This window comes from Sceloporus occidentalis, unplaced genomic scaffold (genome assembly GCF_023333645.1).
Source record: "Sceloporus occidentalis isolate IW3139 unplaced genomic scaffold, rSceOcc1.0.p SCAF_88, whole genome shotgun sequence".
In the NCBI taxonomy this organism is placed as follows: Eukaryota; Metazoa; Chordata; class Lepidosauria; order Squamata; family Phrynosomatidae; genus Sceloporus; species Sceloporus occidentalis.
This window is the reverse complement of record NW_028317068.1, coordinates 1,652,033-1,667,491: the sequence shown is the minus strand read 5'-3', so window position 1 is coordinate 1,667,491 and position 15,459 is coordinate 1,652,033. Positions and strand designations below refer to the sequence as shown.

At 42.8% G+C, this 15,459-nt stretch overlaps 1 protein-coding gene across 1 annotated transcript in view; it reads right to left on the bottom strand.

The window, feature by feature from the left end:
* The window catches only part of LOC149284790 (peroxisomal targeting signal 2 receptor-like), a 115,557-nt gene extending 101,161 nt beyond the window's left edge, over positions 1-14,396 (bottom strand). Inside the window, exons 1-2 of the mRNA XM_089496213.1 lie at positions 14,267-14,396; positions 10,741-10,798 (exon numbers count right to left, since the gene is read on the bottom strand). Coding sequence (XP_089352339.1) covers positions 10,741-10,798; positions 14,267-14,393 — 185 coding nt within the window. The 5' untranslated portion in view covers positions 14,394-14,396. The remainder of the gene's footprint in view (positions 1-10,740; positions 10,799-14,266) is intronic.
* Positions 14,397-15,459: the final 1,063 nt, after the last annotated feature.

Genomic DNA, 15,459 nt, shown 5'->3' with positions numbered 1-15,459 from the left:
TGCACTAGGACTTAAAGGTGATTTAGACTTTTTAATTACACAGGAGTGGGAACTGGAAAAGGCATATAAAAAACTGTTCGACTGTGTTCAACAGATTGCCCCAGTGTCCAGGGATTTTGTGGATGTTATAGAGTGGTCATCTGAGGATGTTGACTCAGGTGGGGTGGATGGGACTGTGGTCTCCTCTCCTGAGTCACAGGGATACTGGGCAGCTAATCCAGATCCGATACCAGAGCTATGTGACTTTACACCACAACCGGATCCAGAGATTGTGGATCTAATTGATTTTACATCTGAGGATGTTGGTCCGGGAGGGCTTGCAATTGGCTTCCCTTCCCAGGGAAAGGAAGAAAGTTTTCTGGGTGTAGTGGATGGGGACTGCGGTCTCCAGTAGCACCCACCCAGCTGAAGAGCTGGCAACAGGGCAGAGCGGTGCTGGCTTCTGCCCCACACCTTCAATGGCTACAGGGATCCAGGGAGATGCGGCAGCCGGCCTATCTCCCCAGCGGCAGCTCACATGTCCGGGAGCGGAGGAACCGGTCCTCCCTGCCCAGCGACAGGCCGACCCAGAAGATTCCCTAACCCCAGCTGAAGCGCTGGCAACTGGGCAGAGCATCACTGGCCTCTGCCCAGCACATACCAAAGCTGCAGGAATTCAGGGAGATACAGCAGCCGACCCGCCTCCCCAGCAGAAGCAGGGAGGTGGAACAGCCGGTCCATCTCCCCAGCGGCAGAACCTAATTCCAGGACCGGAAGAACCTGACCTCCCTCCCCAACGGCAGCAGGAGGACCAGGGACGGGAAGCAGGAGGCATCCCTCCCCAGCGGTACCCAGGAGATGGCGCAGCCGGCCCATCTCCCCAGCAGCAGCAGGAGCACCAATTTTGGGAGGGCACAGATGGGCCAAATGAACTGACTGACTACGGAGTCAACCCGTTTGGGGTCTCCTCTTGGGTCAGTCCCATTCGGGAGGGGGATAATTGTGACGGGACCCTCCATCACTGGGACCACTGGAGAGGCCTGACTGCCAGCCTCCTCCCTATTGACTATGGGCCCTGGGTTTGTAAAGACTTCTGTGGCTACCCCCAGCAGTATATCATCTCATCACTGGCTGAGGGGATTATCTCCAGCAGACAGCCAGGATCTGCAAGCAGTGAGTGACCGCCATTGTTTTAATTTAATATCAGACCCCTCCACCCCATGATGCATTATTATGTTGTATAAATCAGTCCCCCCCTATTGAATTGTTAATCCCGTTACTGCCCCTGTTGTCTCTGGGAGGCAGATTAAGGGGGTGGTTTGTGTCCCAATATCTTATTTTATGTTAATGTGTGTTTTGCTGGATATATCCAGCTCTGTGTGTCCAAAATAAATCAGTCTTCATTTGGTTTTACCCTACACTGAGTCTCGGCTAGTGACTGGGAAACCGGGGAAAGTGTGTTGTCCCAGGCTAAGGGAGTACAAGTCAGCAGAGGTAGTCGGTCAGACTAACCAGATCTGTTCAAAACTGTGTCCTGTCATTCCTCAAAAGCCCCTACACAAGTGGAGAGAGACTCTATAGAACTCTTTTATACTCCAGCTTTGTCAGCAAAAGAAAACTACATTGGCATTAGGTGCTACTGTTTTCATCAATGCTTGGTAACGGAGGCTGAACGCTGAATAAATTATTACTAACAGAGGAAAAGTGTGCATTATTAATTTAAAGATTGGAGCGATCATCTGTTTGGTTGAGTCTTTATACTTTTTACATAGACGGTTTGACATAAAGTGCTTTTTTGTCTTATTTATCTATTTATATATTTATTTGTATTTATTAATCTATATTCATTTTCTGTTTACTTTTATACTGTGTCTTTTAATTTTTTATTTTATTTATTATTTGGAATATACCCTAGCATCCACGTGTGGATAAATTGGCACTAGTGCGCTATTTTTTCATTACCATTAATTACCACTAATAACTAGACTTGCGCATTCGTCTTCGGGCGAACATGAAAACGAGCACGAAGAGGCCGTTTTTTTGTTCGTTCCGAAGACACGCCGAAGAGAATACAGTGCCGGCAAAGCGTAGGAGAAGACGAAGACTCCCAACCACGAAGAATCGTCTTCGTTTTTGCCGCGCAGCCGCCAAAATTTCAAACAGGAGTGAGCTGATCTCGTCTGTCCAATCAGCTCACTCTTGTGACGTCACGCTAAGGGTCTCGTCCAATGCCTGTGCTGCTGTTTTTTGAATTCTGAAGGCGCCTTTATAAGACCAGAGCTTGCCTGAGAGATCCATTCATTTTTCGCTGTGACTGCTTTGGCAACACTGCTGTGCTGCATCCGAGCGTTACAGAGAGATTGTTCTGTTCTGTGTGAGACTGGTAAGCCTTAGCCTGCCATTTCTCACAGTGTACTTCATCCTCACTTCAGTGCTACTTAATATAATTAATAATAATAATTTGATTAATTTAATTTAGTTTTTTATTTAATTTGTCATCAACTGTAGTGTAAGTGCTGTTGAGTTGACAGTGCACCCAGTGTCTCAGTGGCACTGGGGTGCCCTTGCCCTGGGCTGGCACTAGTGCCTACTGCCTGTCCTGCTTAAATAAATTAAATAGAATTTATAAATAATAATTTAATAGACTCTATAATTTAATAGTTCATTATAATATTATATATATATATATTTGTCAGTCATATATATATATACACTATAGTATACTAGTGTAGAGTGTACTGTAGACATTCATCTACTAGTGTCTAATTTAAAATCAGTAATATTAATATAATTAATAATTGAATTCATTATAAAATTATTTATATATTTGTCAGTTATAGTTAGTAATAGTATACTAGTGTAGAGTGTACTATAGACATTCAAGACATCTACTAGTGTCTAATCTAAAATCAGTAATATCAATAATTCTATAATTCTTTCTTATCTTAATAGTTAATTAAATTAGCTATAAATAAAAGTAATTATATTAATTAATTACTACTAGCGTATAGTTCAGCTAATCTTATTAGTACTGGTGCTGCAGCTCTATAGTTTGTGCTTTGTTTTAGCAACAGCAAGAGACCAAGTCAATTTTTCTTAATTAATAATCTTTAATTTTATTTCATTTGTTTTGCTCACCTCAGTCCATCAGTGAAGTGAACTTGTTGGGCTAGTGAGTGCAGCCGCATAAGTGCTGTGTTTTTTTTTGATCAGCAAGCAGTGACGTTAACTGTTTTGCAAAGATTTTCTCATTTATTTTACATTTTATTTCAATTTTATTAAAAGTACCCTTAGTGTTTTGCTCACCTCAGTCCATCAGTGAAGTGAACTTGTTGGGCTAGTGAGTGCAGCCGCATAAGTGCTGTGTGTTTTTGTTCAGCAAGCAGTGAAGCTAACTGTTTTGCTGTGACATTTTATTTTATTTCTAATTCTTCTCAAGAAAAATTGACTGTGACGAGCTGTACTAAGCAAAGCTTCAAGCTACTAGCTGTAGTACTAAAATAATTCTAATCTTCTTTAATCTTAATCTATAATATATTATAAATAATATATAACAATATAAATTCTAATTCATAATCTATAATATAATTCTAATTCTAAATTCTAATTCATAATCTATATTCTTCTATCTATAATGCATAATATATAAGTAAATTATTTCTAATCTATTAATATTATATAACTTAATATTAATTAATAAATCATACTGAATCTGATTTAACCTCACTTTAGCTTAGTGGGTTTGAGAGCGTCTGCCTAGAGGTAGACTTATAGTAAGGAAATATAGCTTTAGGCTAGCATAGTAGTAGGCTAAGCTCTTAGGCCCGTGTAAATTCAAATTAAAAATAAAATACTGCTAGTTATTAAATAGTTAATCTTGAGTTAATAATTTAAATAACTTTAGCACTTTGCCAGATTGCACACAACAGCACAGTGCAGTAGTGCATAGTTTTACTTTTTAAGCAGTAGCACTGAAGAGAACTTCCTCTAATTTTTTTGTCTTTAATTCATATTTCCTTTTTTTTATTTTTTTTATTTTTTTTATTTTTTTATAGTTTTTTAAACACTACACTACACTACACACACAACACAAAATTTGAAATGGATACTCCTTTTGGGACTAAGGAGGGACAAGCTCCATCTACCACCACCACCACCACCACCACCACCAGCACCACCACCAGTTCTAAGATGCAGCCTTTGCGTCAGTCTAGTCGGCCAAGTAGGCCAAGCTCTCGCTTATCATTTGGGGAAGCATTGCTTGAAGGATCATCAAGTAAAGGAAAGGCACCAAAAGCAGGCAGTAGTAGTGCGGCTAGGCCCTCAAGCTCTATGTTTTTTTACGGAAAGCCTAAAGCACCAGAAGCACGTTCAAAGTTAAAGGGTAGCACAAGTAGTACCAGCCCAGTGACTAAACAGAAGTGCCTTTTGCCCCAAGCAGCATCTTCCCCATCCACAAGCAGCATGCAAGGTACCAAGCAGAGCCAAATTAGCAGCAAGACTCAGAGGGGTCCCAAACAAAAGCGATCTCATTCCTTTGTAGGGAAAACCACCACCACCAACACCACCACCCGCACCGCCTCTACCACCACTAGTGCTGCGCCTACTGTTCCCACTGGTACCGCCACGCCATGTCCTCCTAGTACCTCTAGCAAGCCACCAAGTCCTTACAAAATTTTTGTAAAGACAGTTAGAGAGAGGGCTACACATAGTGGGACTCCACCTAGCGAGGTAGCAGAGGAGCCTGAGACTGAGAGGCCAAGTGCAGAGTCTATTCTTCCTGCTCGCACTACTACTAGTCACGAGTCTCACGACGATATCAGTCTTAGCTCCAGCCTAGCAGGAATTCCATTCGATCTGGCTAATGAAGAGCTAGACTATGAGCCAGAGGAAGTAGAGGAGATGAGTGGTCAGGAATCAGATTCCTCAGGGAGCAGTGTCCAAATGACTAGTGCACAATTTTCCCCTGAGCCTCCACCTTCTCCGCTACGATCATCACCATCACCACCACCACCAGCAGCAGCAGCAGCAAAACCTAGCAAATCTAAAGCATTTAGCAGTCCCACTATGGCCAGTACTGTTACCACCAGTCCCACCACCACTAGTTCTGCCTCTGTTCATCCACCCCGAGCAGTAGGAGCAGCACCCAAGGCACACTCCAAGGCTATGCGCGCCCCAATTTGGGAGCACTTTGAAAATGTTGAAGAAGGGCGCTATGGAAAGTGCAAACATTGTGGGAAGCTAATAAGCAGAGGGAAAGTGTCTGGCCATTTTACCAGTGCTAGCATGAAGCATCACCTCAGCACTCAACACAATGCTGTGCTATTGGGGAAAGATGCAGAAGTAAAACTTAGTGCAGGCAGCATAGCTGGTGGCCGTGGAAAAACCCCAACAGCTTCTTCTTCTGAGCCAATAGCAGCAGCAGCAGCAGCAGCAGTAGCTAGTGCTGGCAGCCAGAGACCAAGGCAGGTTGGAGCACTGCATGTCCAGCCCACCCTGGAACAATTTGTGGCATTCCAATCCAAAAGGTCAATGCCCAAACAGCAGGCCAATAAAGTAACGCGACTGATTGGTCAGTTCATTGCTGTTGGAGGGGCATCCTTCTCTATGATCGAAGGAGAGCCTTTCAAACAATTGATGGCGGCTGTGGCTCCACAATATACAGTTCCGTCACGTTCCACTTTCAGCAGGAACATTGTCCCCTCATTGTATCGGTCCTGTGTTGCAGCAGTGAAAGAGGAGCTTTCCAAGGCTGCTGGTCAGTGTGTTCATTTCACTACAGATTTGTGGAGTGCACCTAGCGGCCAGCATGCCTTTCTTTCTTTGACAGCACACTGGTGGCAGCCCGGTGTGTCTAAGGAAGCTGCTGCAGCAGGCTACCGATCTTTCCTTCTCCATGCAGAAGTGATGGATGAAAAGCACACTTCCCAAAATATTCTGCATGCAATGAGGAAAATGTTTAGCCTTTGGGTGGGAGCAGAGGCGGGCACCAATGTTGAAGTTGGTTTTGTGGTAACTGACGGAGGTGCCAATATGGTGAAAGCGCTGCGAGATGGTCATATTGTTGGTGTGCGCTGTGCAGCCCACATCATCCATCTTGTAGTGAAGGCAGCAATGTCAGAAGGAACTAATGTGGCAGCAGTAGTTCTGTCCCGCTGCAGAAAGATCGCTGGGCACTTTCACCATAGTGTTAAGGCTAGCCAACTTTTGAGGGAAGAGCAAGAGAGGTCAGGTCTTCCCGTACACTGCCTACGCCAGGATGTCAGTACACGGTGGAACTCCACGTTAGACATGCTGGAGAGGATTTTGGAGCAGCAGAGGGCAATCCATAATCTTGCCTCAGAGCACAATATTGGGATTACCTCTCCATTGAATAGGGAGGATTGGACAGTGATCGCCCAGCTAGTGGCAGTCCTTAAACCATTCAGGGATGCCACAGAAAATTTAAGCTCAAACACTGCCAGTCTGGCCCAGGTAATCCCAGTGTTCTCCCATCTAGGCAGCAAGATGGATGTGTTCCTTGGAAACCGTGAGGCTGTTCAAGGTGGCACTCTACATCCTGACGTAGCAGCCATAGCCAGGAAGCTGAAGGATCTGCTAAAAGTACACCTTCGCAAACGAATGGAAGAGAGTCCCGAAATGATGCTAGCGTGCCTTTGCGATCCAAGAATTAAGGGAAAGCTAGCTTTGAAATTTAATGTTCTCAGTAGCTACCGGGAGCAATTGGTCAACAAGGTGCGTGACTGGCAGCGTAAAATGGGAATGCTGTCCGAGGAGGGAGAGGTGCAGGAGGAGGAAGAGATGATGTGGTCTGCTACTCCTAGCAGCAGCATCAGCAGCAGTGCCACAAGCAGCACAACACAGCTGAGTGGAGCAGCTGCGTTTTGGGAAGAGGCACTTGGGAGTATAGTTGGACCATCTGACAGAGCTAGCAGCAGAAAGGAGAGTAGTGCTGCTGAAATGGTCAAACTTTACCTCTGTGAAGTTCCTTCTGCGCCTAATGTTGATCCTCTTAGCTACTGGGATGAAAAGAAGAGTGTGTGGCCTGCACTCTCATGGGTTGCGCAGCAGCTACTATCATGTCCGCCAACCACTGTTCAAAGTGAGCGCGTGTTTTCTATGACTGGAAACATACTGAGTCCACAGCGCTCACGCATGGCACCTCATCTGATGGAGCAGATTGCCTTTCTTAAATTCAATCTGCCCAAGTTGGGTTACCCAGCTCTTAGCTTGGAAAGTTAATTTTTTTTCTCTGTAATGTTTAAGGTAGTTTCTCCCCCTGGTTGCACGTGTTTGTGGTGTGGCAACGTCTGCTACCTCCGCGGGTGTAGCCAATTTACGCTAGGGCCTAGTGTCTGAGTTCTGGAAGTCCGCTCCCAAACGCCAAGGACTGACAGTCTTTGGATGCTTTGCCCTGGGGTGAAACAGGTGAGCGGGTCGTCAATTGCCCACTCATTCACCTTTTTCCGTTTCCAACGCTGCTGCTGGTGGTGGTGCCAGTATCTTTGCCAGTTCGCTTCCTGGCTGAAATCATGCCTCAAATGTCCCTAATGGAGAGGGTAGTTTCTCCCCCTGGTTGCACTTGCTGCGGTGTGGCAATGCCTGCTACCTCCGCCGGTGTAGCCAATTTACGCTAGGGCCTAGTGTCTGAGTTCTGGAAGTCTGCTCCTAAACGCCAAGGACTGACAGTCTTTGGATGCTTTGCCCTGGGGTGAAACAGGTGAGCGGGTCGTGAATTGCCCACTCATTCACCTTTTCTAATGCTGCTACTGCTGCTGGTGGTGGTGGTGCCAGCGTCTCTTCTCTGCCAGTTCGCTTCCTGGCTAGTGTCATGCCTTAAATGTCCCTAATGGAGAGGGTAGTTTCTCCCCCCTGGCTGCGTCTGTTTGCGGTGTGGGAACGCCTGCTACCTCCGCCGGTGTAGCCAGCTTACGCTAGGGCCTTGTGTCTGAGTTCTGGAAGTCCGCTCCCAAACGCCAAGGACTGACAGTCTTTGGATGCTTTGCCCTGGGGTGAAACAGGTGAGCGGGTCGTCAATTGCCCACTCATTCGCCTTTTCCAATGCTGCTGCTGCTGCTGGTGGTGGTGGTGCCAGCGTCTCTTCTCTGCCAGTTCGCTTCCTGGCTAGTGTCATGCCTTAAATGTCCCTAATGGAGAGGGTAGTTTCTCCCCCCTGGCTGCGTCTGTTTGCGGTGTGGCAACGCCTGCTACCTCCGCCGGTGTAGCCAGCTTACGCTAGGGCCTTGTGTCTGAGTTCTGGAAGTCCGCTCCCAAACGCCAAGGACTGACAGTGTTTGGATGCTTTGCCCTGGGGTGAAACAGGTGAGTGGGTCGCCAATTGCCCACTCATTCACCTTTCCCAATTCTGCTGCTGCTGGTGGTGCCATCGTCTCTTCAATGCCAGTTCGCTTCCTGGCTAGAGTCATGCCCAAAATGTCCCTAACGGTAAGGGCAGTTTCTCCCCCCTGGCTGCCTCTGTCTGCGGTGTGGCAACGCCTGCTACCTCCGCCGGAGTGGCCAGCTTACGCTAGGGCCTAGTGTCTGAGCTCTGGAAGTCTGCTGCCAAACGTCTAAGACTGACAGTGTTTGGGTGCTTTGCCCTGGGGTGAAACAGGTGAGTGGGTCGCCAATTGCCCACTCATTCGCCTTTCCCATTTTTCAATGCTGCTGCTGGTGGTGGTGGTTGTGGTGGTGCCAGCATCTCTTCTGTGCCAGTTCGCTTCCTGGCTAGAGTCATGCCCAAAATGTCCCTAATGGTAAGGGCAGTTTCTCCCCCCTGGCTGCGTCTGTTTGCGGTGTGGCAACGCCTGCTACCTCCGCCGGAGTGGCCAGCTTACGCTAGGGCCTTGTGTCTGAGCTCTGGAAGTCCGCTGCCAAACATCTAGGACTGACAGTGTTTGGATGCTTTGCTCTGGGGTGAAACAGGTGAGTGGGTCGCCAATTGCCCACTCATTCGCCTTTTCCATTTCCTTTTCCATTTCCATTTCATTATTTTCCTTCTGATACACAACCAACCAACCAAACATAACACACACAATAACACAAATAACACAGTGACATAATACATAACACATATAACACACAGTGACAACACACATAACACATACACGTACAATGCACAAATCACAAGGACCTTTCCTCTTGTTATTTGTCCTGGCCTTCACTTCTACACTCACTAGCATTAACGCTATAACTCACACTTCATACTATAACATTTTTCCATCCACATACCTGCCAACAGACCCAACTTTTTCAGGGACAGTCCTGCTTTTTTCCAGTCCTGTCCCATCTAATTTAGCTATCTAGGTATGCAAATACACGTTGGTAGTTATAGCTCGGTAGGTAGCACTAGTATAAACATTAAATAAATATAATAAAGTACTAAATAATAAATCTAACTTTAAAATACATTTAAATAAACCCCTTAATTTTTTAAAAATGAAAATTAAAATTAAACATTAAAATGAAAATTAAATTATTATTTAGACATAATACATCTTTAACCAAACCAGTGCACTGCTACTAATCTTAAACATAACCGTACATTAACCCTAAGCTATTTTTTAGTTCTTGTCCAACATTTTTCCATCCGCATACCTGCCAACACACCTAAGATTTTGGTGGACAGTCCTGCTTTTTTCCAGTCCTGTCCAGTAAAAGTTGGGTTGTTGCAAAGTATGCCATTGTGAATAGGTAGCAAATGTTAGGCATGTATTACAAGTGGTCCAAAATCAATTTAAAAATGTAAAATAATCCCTATTCTTTTATTAAACATCTATGGATGTGTGACTGTGTATGATAAACGGAGGCCAAGTTCCTTGGAGCATTTGTCTCTAGGTCATTTTGTGTACAGTACACCTCAGTACGTGTGTGCAACTCTATTGGTCGTTTCGGCAGGGGGCTGGCCTGCCATCAACGAATGAAGTGCGTTCTGCAATTCACTTGTTGATGCCAGACCAGCCCCCTGCCGAAACGACCAATAGAGTTGCACACACGTTCCTTCACGGCAGCTGCTGCTGCTGCTCCGATGTGTTGTTAACCCCGTATTAACCCCTGCTAGGCAACCGGGAAGGAAACGAAGATTAAACGAGCACGAAGAATGTCCGCGAATATTCGCCCGAAGAGAAGACAGGAACGGGCGAATATTCGCGGAATACGAAGGTTTTTTTCCCCCCGAAGACGAGCACGAAGACGAACACGAAGAGCCCCCTGGTGCCCAAGTCTACTAATAACGACCTGTATGATGATTTCTGTTCCTGATCGCTAACCTTAATGTGCAGTGGACAGATTCCAGTAAATCATATCAGCATACTAGTTAATATTGGGAGTTGAAGAACCTAAAAATCTTGGTGATGTAGGTAACACCTGTATCATAAGCTACGGTTTACAAACATGGGACAATAAAATGTTGAGACCAAACAGCCAACGATTACCAAACATCATAATTCCTAAAGGAGTATCATCTTGGAATAGTCTCTAAATTGCTGTCAGAGCAAAGATGTTAGACATCAAAGTAGAAAATGACTGACCAAAAGTTGTCATCCCATGAGACCTATGTCAGCTCTGATTCAGGCATGCAAAGAATCTGAATCACGAACCATGGTCTTGTGTATGTAAGAAAGGCCTACAAAGTCCATTACAGTGAATCTCTAAGTGCTAAATATGACACTGAACATCTCATTTTGCCAAGAGTACTAACGATTGTATTTGTTACAGGCATGATAAAACTTTAAAAAAACAATTACACAAAATGAGCATTACCTCTTGAGAACAACTAGTCCAGCGTCATTTTGTTCTAGAACAAGCAGTGTTCCACAGCCTAAAATTACAAAAACAAAATAAGAATAATAGTAGAAACATTTTGTTACCACAATTTTATGCTTCCACTTTTATTAGCACATGATAAGGGTGGGGGAGGGGCAACAAAGTAAGCTTGGGAAACCACTATGTTTGGTTGTGTCTCTGTACATTTAGGATAGCCAGAATTGCTGACAAGGAAAGCATTAAGCTATTGCTGGTTTTAGAAAATACTGAATGCTAATTAATATTGTTTTAATCTAGTGATCTGGCATGTGGAAAACATTAGTGGAATATATATTGAGTAATATCCAAAATGTAAATATTGCAAAAATGCTAGATACAATCTGACTCCATTTTAATTATATAATAGATTTTAATAATGAGCAACATAGCAGACAAATGAATGCTGCTGCTGACTGGGCTATACCATTGGTGCATTGTTGATAGGACCGCTAACAATTTTACAATTAAATATTTATAGTCATAAAAAATAGGAAGCTTCTTCATGTAACCACTACCCTGTATTGATTTTTATCAATGTCCTATGTCTTGGTTTCTTCTCTGTATGATTGGTTGCAAGTTCACCACTCTTCAAAATATGACACTACTTTTGTTGGGTATAAAATTTGCAAATGATGCATTATACTAGAAAATGAATACACAAAAATATATCAGGAAGTTACTGTATATATGCGCATATGGCATCAACATAGGAATAAGACTCCAGTGTGCACTGAGTTTGTGTGAAACCATTATTGATTTTCAAGGACTTTGCTTTACATAAGTGTAGATTTGTGCAAGCATTTCTCAGTATCTCTTCACAATGTTTTGAACTTCTTGATGGCTGGTGACAAGTAGGGTGACCACATTTTATTTCTGCCATTCAGGGACACACTATGAAGCACATGAGATTACAGACACAGGTATATATATGCATTAGACATGCATTTTTAACTACATAATATGTACTTATCTCTTTGAAGTAAAGACCATGATTGAAATATGATTTCAAAATAAGAGCTAAACTGGCAGTTCGTTTTCATTCTTTAATATTAGACCCTGCTGCAGATATGTATAAATATTAGCCCCTACTGCCAATATATATAAATATTAGACCCTGCTGCCGATATATATAAATATTAGACCATGCTGACAATATATATATATAAATATTAGACCCTGTTGCCAATTTATTTTATATTGAAACAATTGGACCCTGCTCCACGCTCCCTAGCATGCAATCACTACCTTTTTCCTGCACCAAAATGTTTTTTTGCCACACTGAATCAGAAGCAGACATACAAATCCTGTATTTGCAGGTATAAAATAATAATGTATGGAAACATAGCATTGCAGGTATAGATCAACAGAACACACAAACCCAGCATTGCAGGTATAGATCAACTGGAAATCACATGTAAACTCAGCACTGAGGGTATAGCTCAAATAAACAACACATGGAAACAGCACTGCAGGTATTGATAATCTGAATAAGACATACAAACTCTGTATTTGCAGGTAAACATAAATAATGTATGGAAACATAGCATAGCAGACATGGATCAACAGAATAACACACAAACCCAGCTTTGCAGGTATAGATCAATTGGAATTCACATAAAAACTTGGCATTAAAGGTATAGATAAAAACCCCTAAATTAAAGGCATAGATTACAGGTCGCACACCACAAATCCAGCCCTGGTGTTCACATTGCCCACATAGAACCTGACCAGCACCCAAATTACACGCATAGGACTTGCGATCTTTGTCCCCAAACACCCTGCCTGTGCCATCTTGGTCCCCAAGGCTCAGAAACTCTGCTTGTGCCATCTTTGCCTTTCCACAAATCAATTATACATCTTTATACACACAAACACTTTCACAGCCACTCACTAATTCACACTTTCATGTACGTAATTCATTCACACAATAATTTATTCTCTCACTCATTCACACAAATCATTTACACATACTCATTAATGCATTCTCACAAATTCATTAATTCATACTCTCACTCATTCACACAATTCATCCACCCATTATTTCATTTTCTCACTCATTCACACAATGCATTCACATTCATTCTCACTCATTCACACAATGCATTCACATTCATTCATTCTCACTCTTTATTTCAATATTCTTACCAACCCCTTTCTCACTATCTACCCCCTCTCCCCCACTTCTCACAATCTACCCCACTATCCACTCCCCTCCCTACCTTCTCACTATATACTCCCTTATCCAGACCAAATAGTAAAAGTAACAGAAACAGAAACTAAATGATTTTGGTAGAGTCCTCCCCACTTAGTAAATTTATTCAACAGATTCTTTTTGTAAAAATGAAATATAAATAATGAAATTACTCTAATCAGGGGATGTCGAGAAACATAAATCTGGTCATTGTTCAGCAGTGGCACCTACTGTGTAGAAGAAATCCTAAATGAAATTGCAAAAAAAAATTTATATTTATTTTAGTATAGGTTTTTTTACATATTTTTTTTGTTTCTATGGTTTTTAAAAGAAAGCCCTACTTGTCTTGAAAAAAGGATGTCTAATTTGCATGGATACATCAAACACAGAAAAGCGGAATCTTTATTAAACCAACATAATGCTAAAAACGGGGAAAAAAATACATTATTTACAGTTTCCAAAAAAAAAAAAAAATGCTTGGTAACGAAGTTACTAATAACCTGCCAGGACAGCCCTGATAACCAATTTCCCAGCTGTCACCTTTCTGGCCAGTGATCTAAAGTGCACCATTCCTGCAAGTAACTGTGTAAAAGTACCATAAGGCTAGATGGCAAGCTTACAAGGATGGTTCTCAACTCCTGATGTATCTGTATGTATTATTAATAATAATAATAATAATAATAAAATCAGCTGTTTTCAGCTAGCGATTTACATTAACACCTACACTGTGTTTCTGATCCATCTGATCCTGGTTTTTTAATGGACAAAATTAGCTTTTCTTTGAAAAAAGTGACCCCAAACTTTTGAACGGTAGCATACCCGTCAGAACATTATCTCGTACCCCGGACAGAGCTGCCGATTTGGTCACCCAAAAACCATCAGATTCCGTAGCACTTTTAGAACGGGTAGTATTTTAAAATGAACAATAACATTAACACTGATAATATCTATTAAACTGGAAAGTATAAGTTTGTGCAGGATCACATTTTACATACACTAATCAAGCTACAGGCCAGCCTATGGCTTAATGGTTATCCCATGCGCTGTGGATGACAGGTGCACCGTAACATAGATAAAGAGTGTGTGGGTGGTAGGTGGTGGGGCATGTGCGTATGCACTTAATCCTAATGGGCTGTTCCAAAACACTTCTACAGGGGTCTCAAGCGCAAGATTAACTAAAATACTTAATTAAAATATTACATTTTTATCACCGCAGTAAAACTACAAAAAGCTAACAAGCTGTTTCATGAACCTGTAAACATGCAAGTATTTAAATAGGGAAGCCTCCTTCACCTGATATGCCATAATTTTCAGAGGTGGCACATGCCAACCGAGATGGGATGTAAGGGGAGAACTCCACTGCATATCCGTGCCTGCCAGGGATCCGGATAGTCCGGGTAACGCTACTTCCTGCTGCCATGGCAGCCAGGACATAAAAACAGTCCTGCTTGACAAGGCTGGTTGGCAGTGACTTGGGGAAGATAATAGTGCTTTATGATGCGGGAAATGACGTGCACATGCTTCGCTACCGGCTACACTTCCCAGTGTAACAGGGCGAAAGGAGGAGCCTGCAAACACATATGTAAACAGGAAGATACACAAAATAAGAACAAAGTACCGTCACAGAAAAACTGGGAGTGGCTAATGAAAAGAAGCCTTAAAGGGGCGCGACCAAGTCATTCCGCGTCCCAAGCCTCGTTCTTGCGTGACATCGATGACTTGGGAGATAAGTAGTTCTGTCTTTATGAACGGAAGACATTAGAAAAGCAAGCGATTTCATTTTCAGATGTGTTAGGTATGATCGATGTAGAACTGAGCAATTCAGCATTTGAAAACCCTAACAGTAACCTCCAAGATTTGGTGAGCGTAAGAGTTCTACAGCCGTCGGCCTAGTTGTTAGATAGAAGGCATGTCATATATTTTAAAAAGACATCAGTAAGCTTTAAACTTATGTGCAAACACTGTTAGGAAAAATACAAATAGTATTGGCCCATAACCTGGCTCAACCACCTAATCGATCGTAAGCTTGCAAGAACAGGGCTCTCCTGTACTAGGATGTCTTAATACGCTTTTAATGTTTTTCTGCCCCATGCATTTTAATGTCATTGTTAATTTTCACTGTTCCCTCTATTGTAGTTGCACTTTGCAATCTGCTGGTGCTCTACAGAGGATACAGGTATACCTATATAAAGAAAAAAAGACAAAAATACTCTCCTCAGTCTGTACGCTATCCAAGGATGCCTCCAATGCCAAATAGACAATAAGGAAGAACATTCAGATGTCATTCATAACATAAAATGTAACTAAAATAAAAATAGATTTCCCTGTGGGGGAAAAAGACTGTTTCAAATCAGTGGTCATGCCATCAGACGCTTTTTCTTTAGATTAGCAAAAGGTGCCTTAGACCTGGAAATGTGATAATAATCATATAATGTTACAATTTTTAGTGGATTTTGCAGAGTTCTCACACAAATATATCTCCCTGC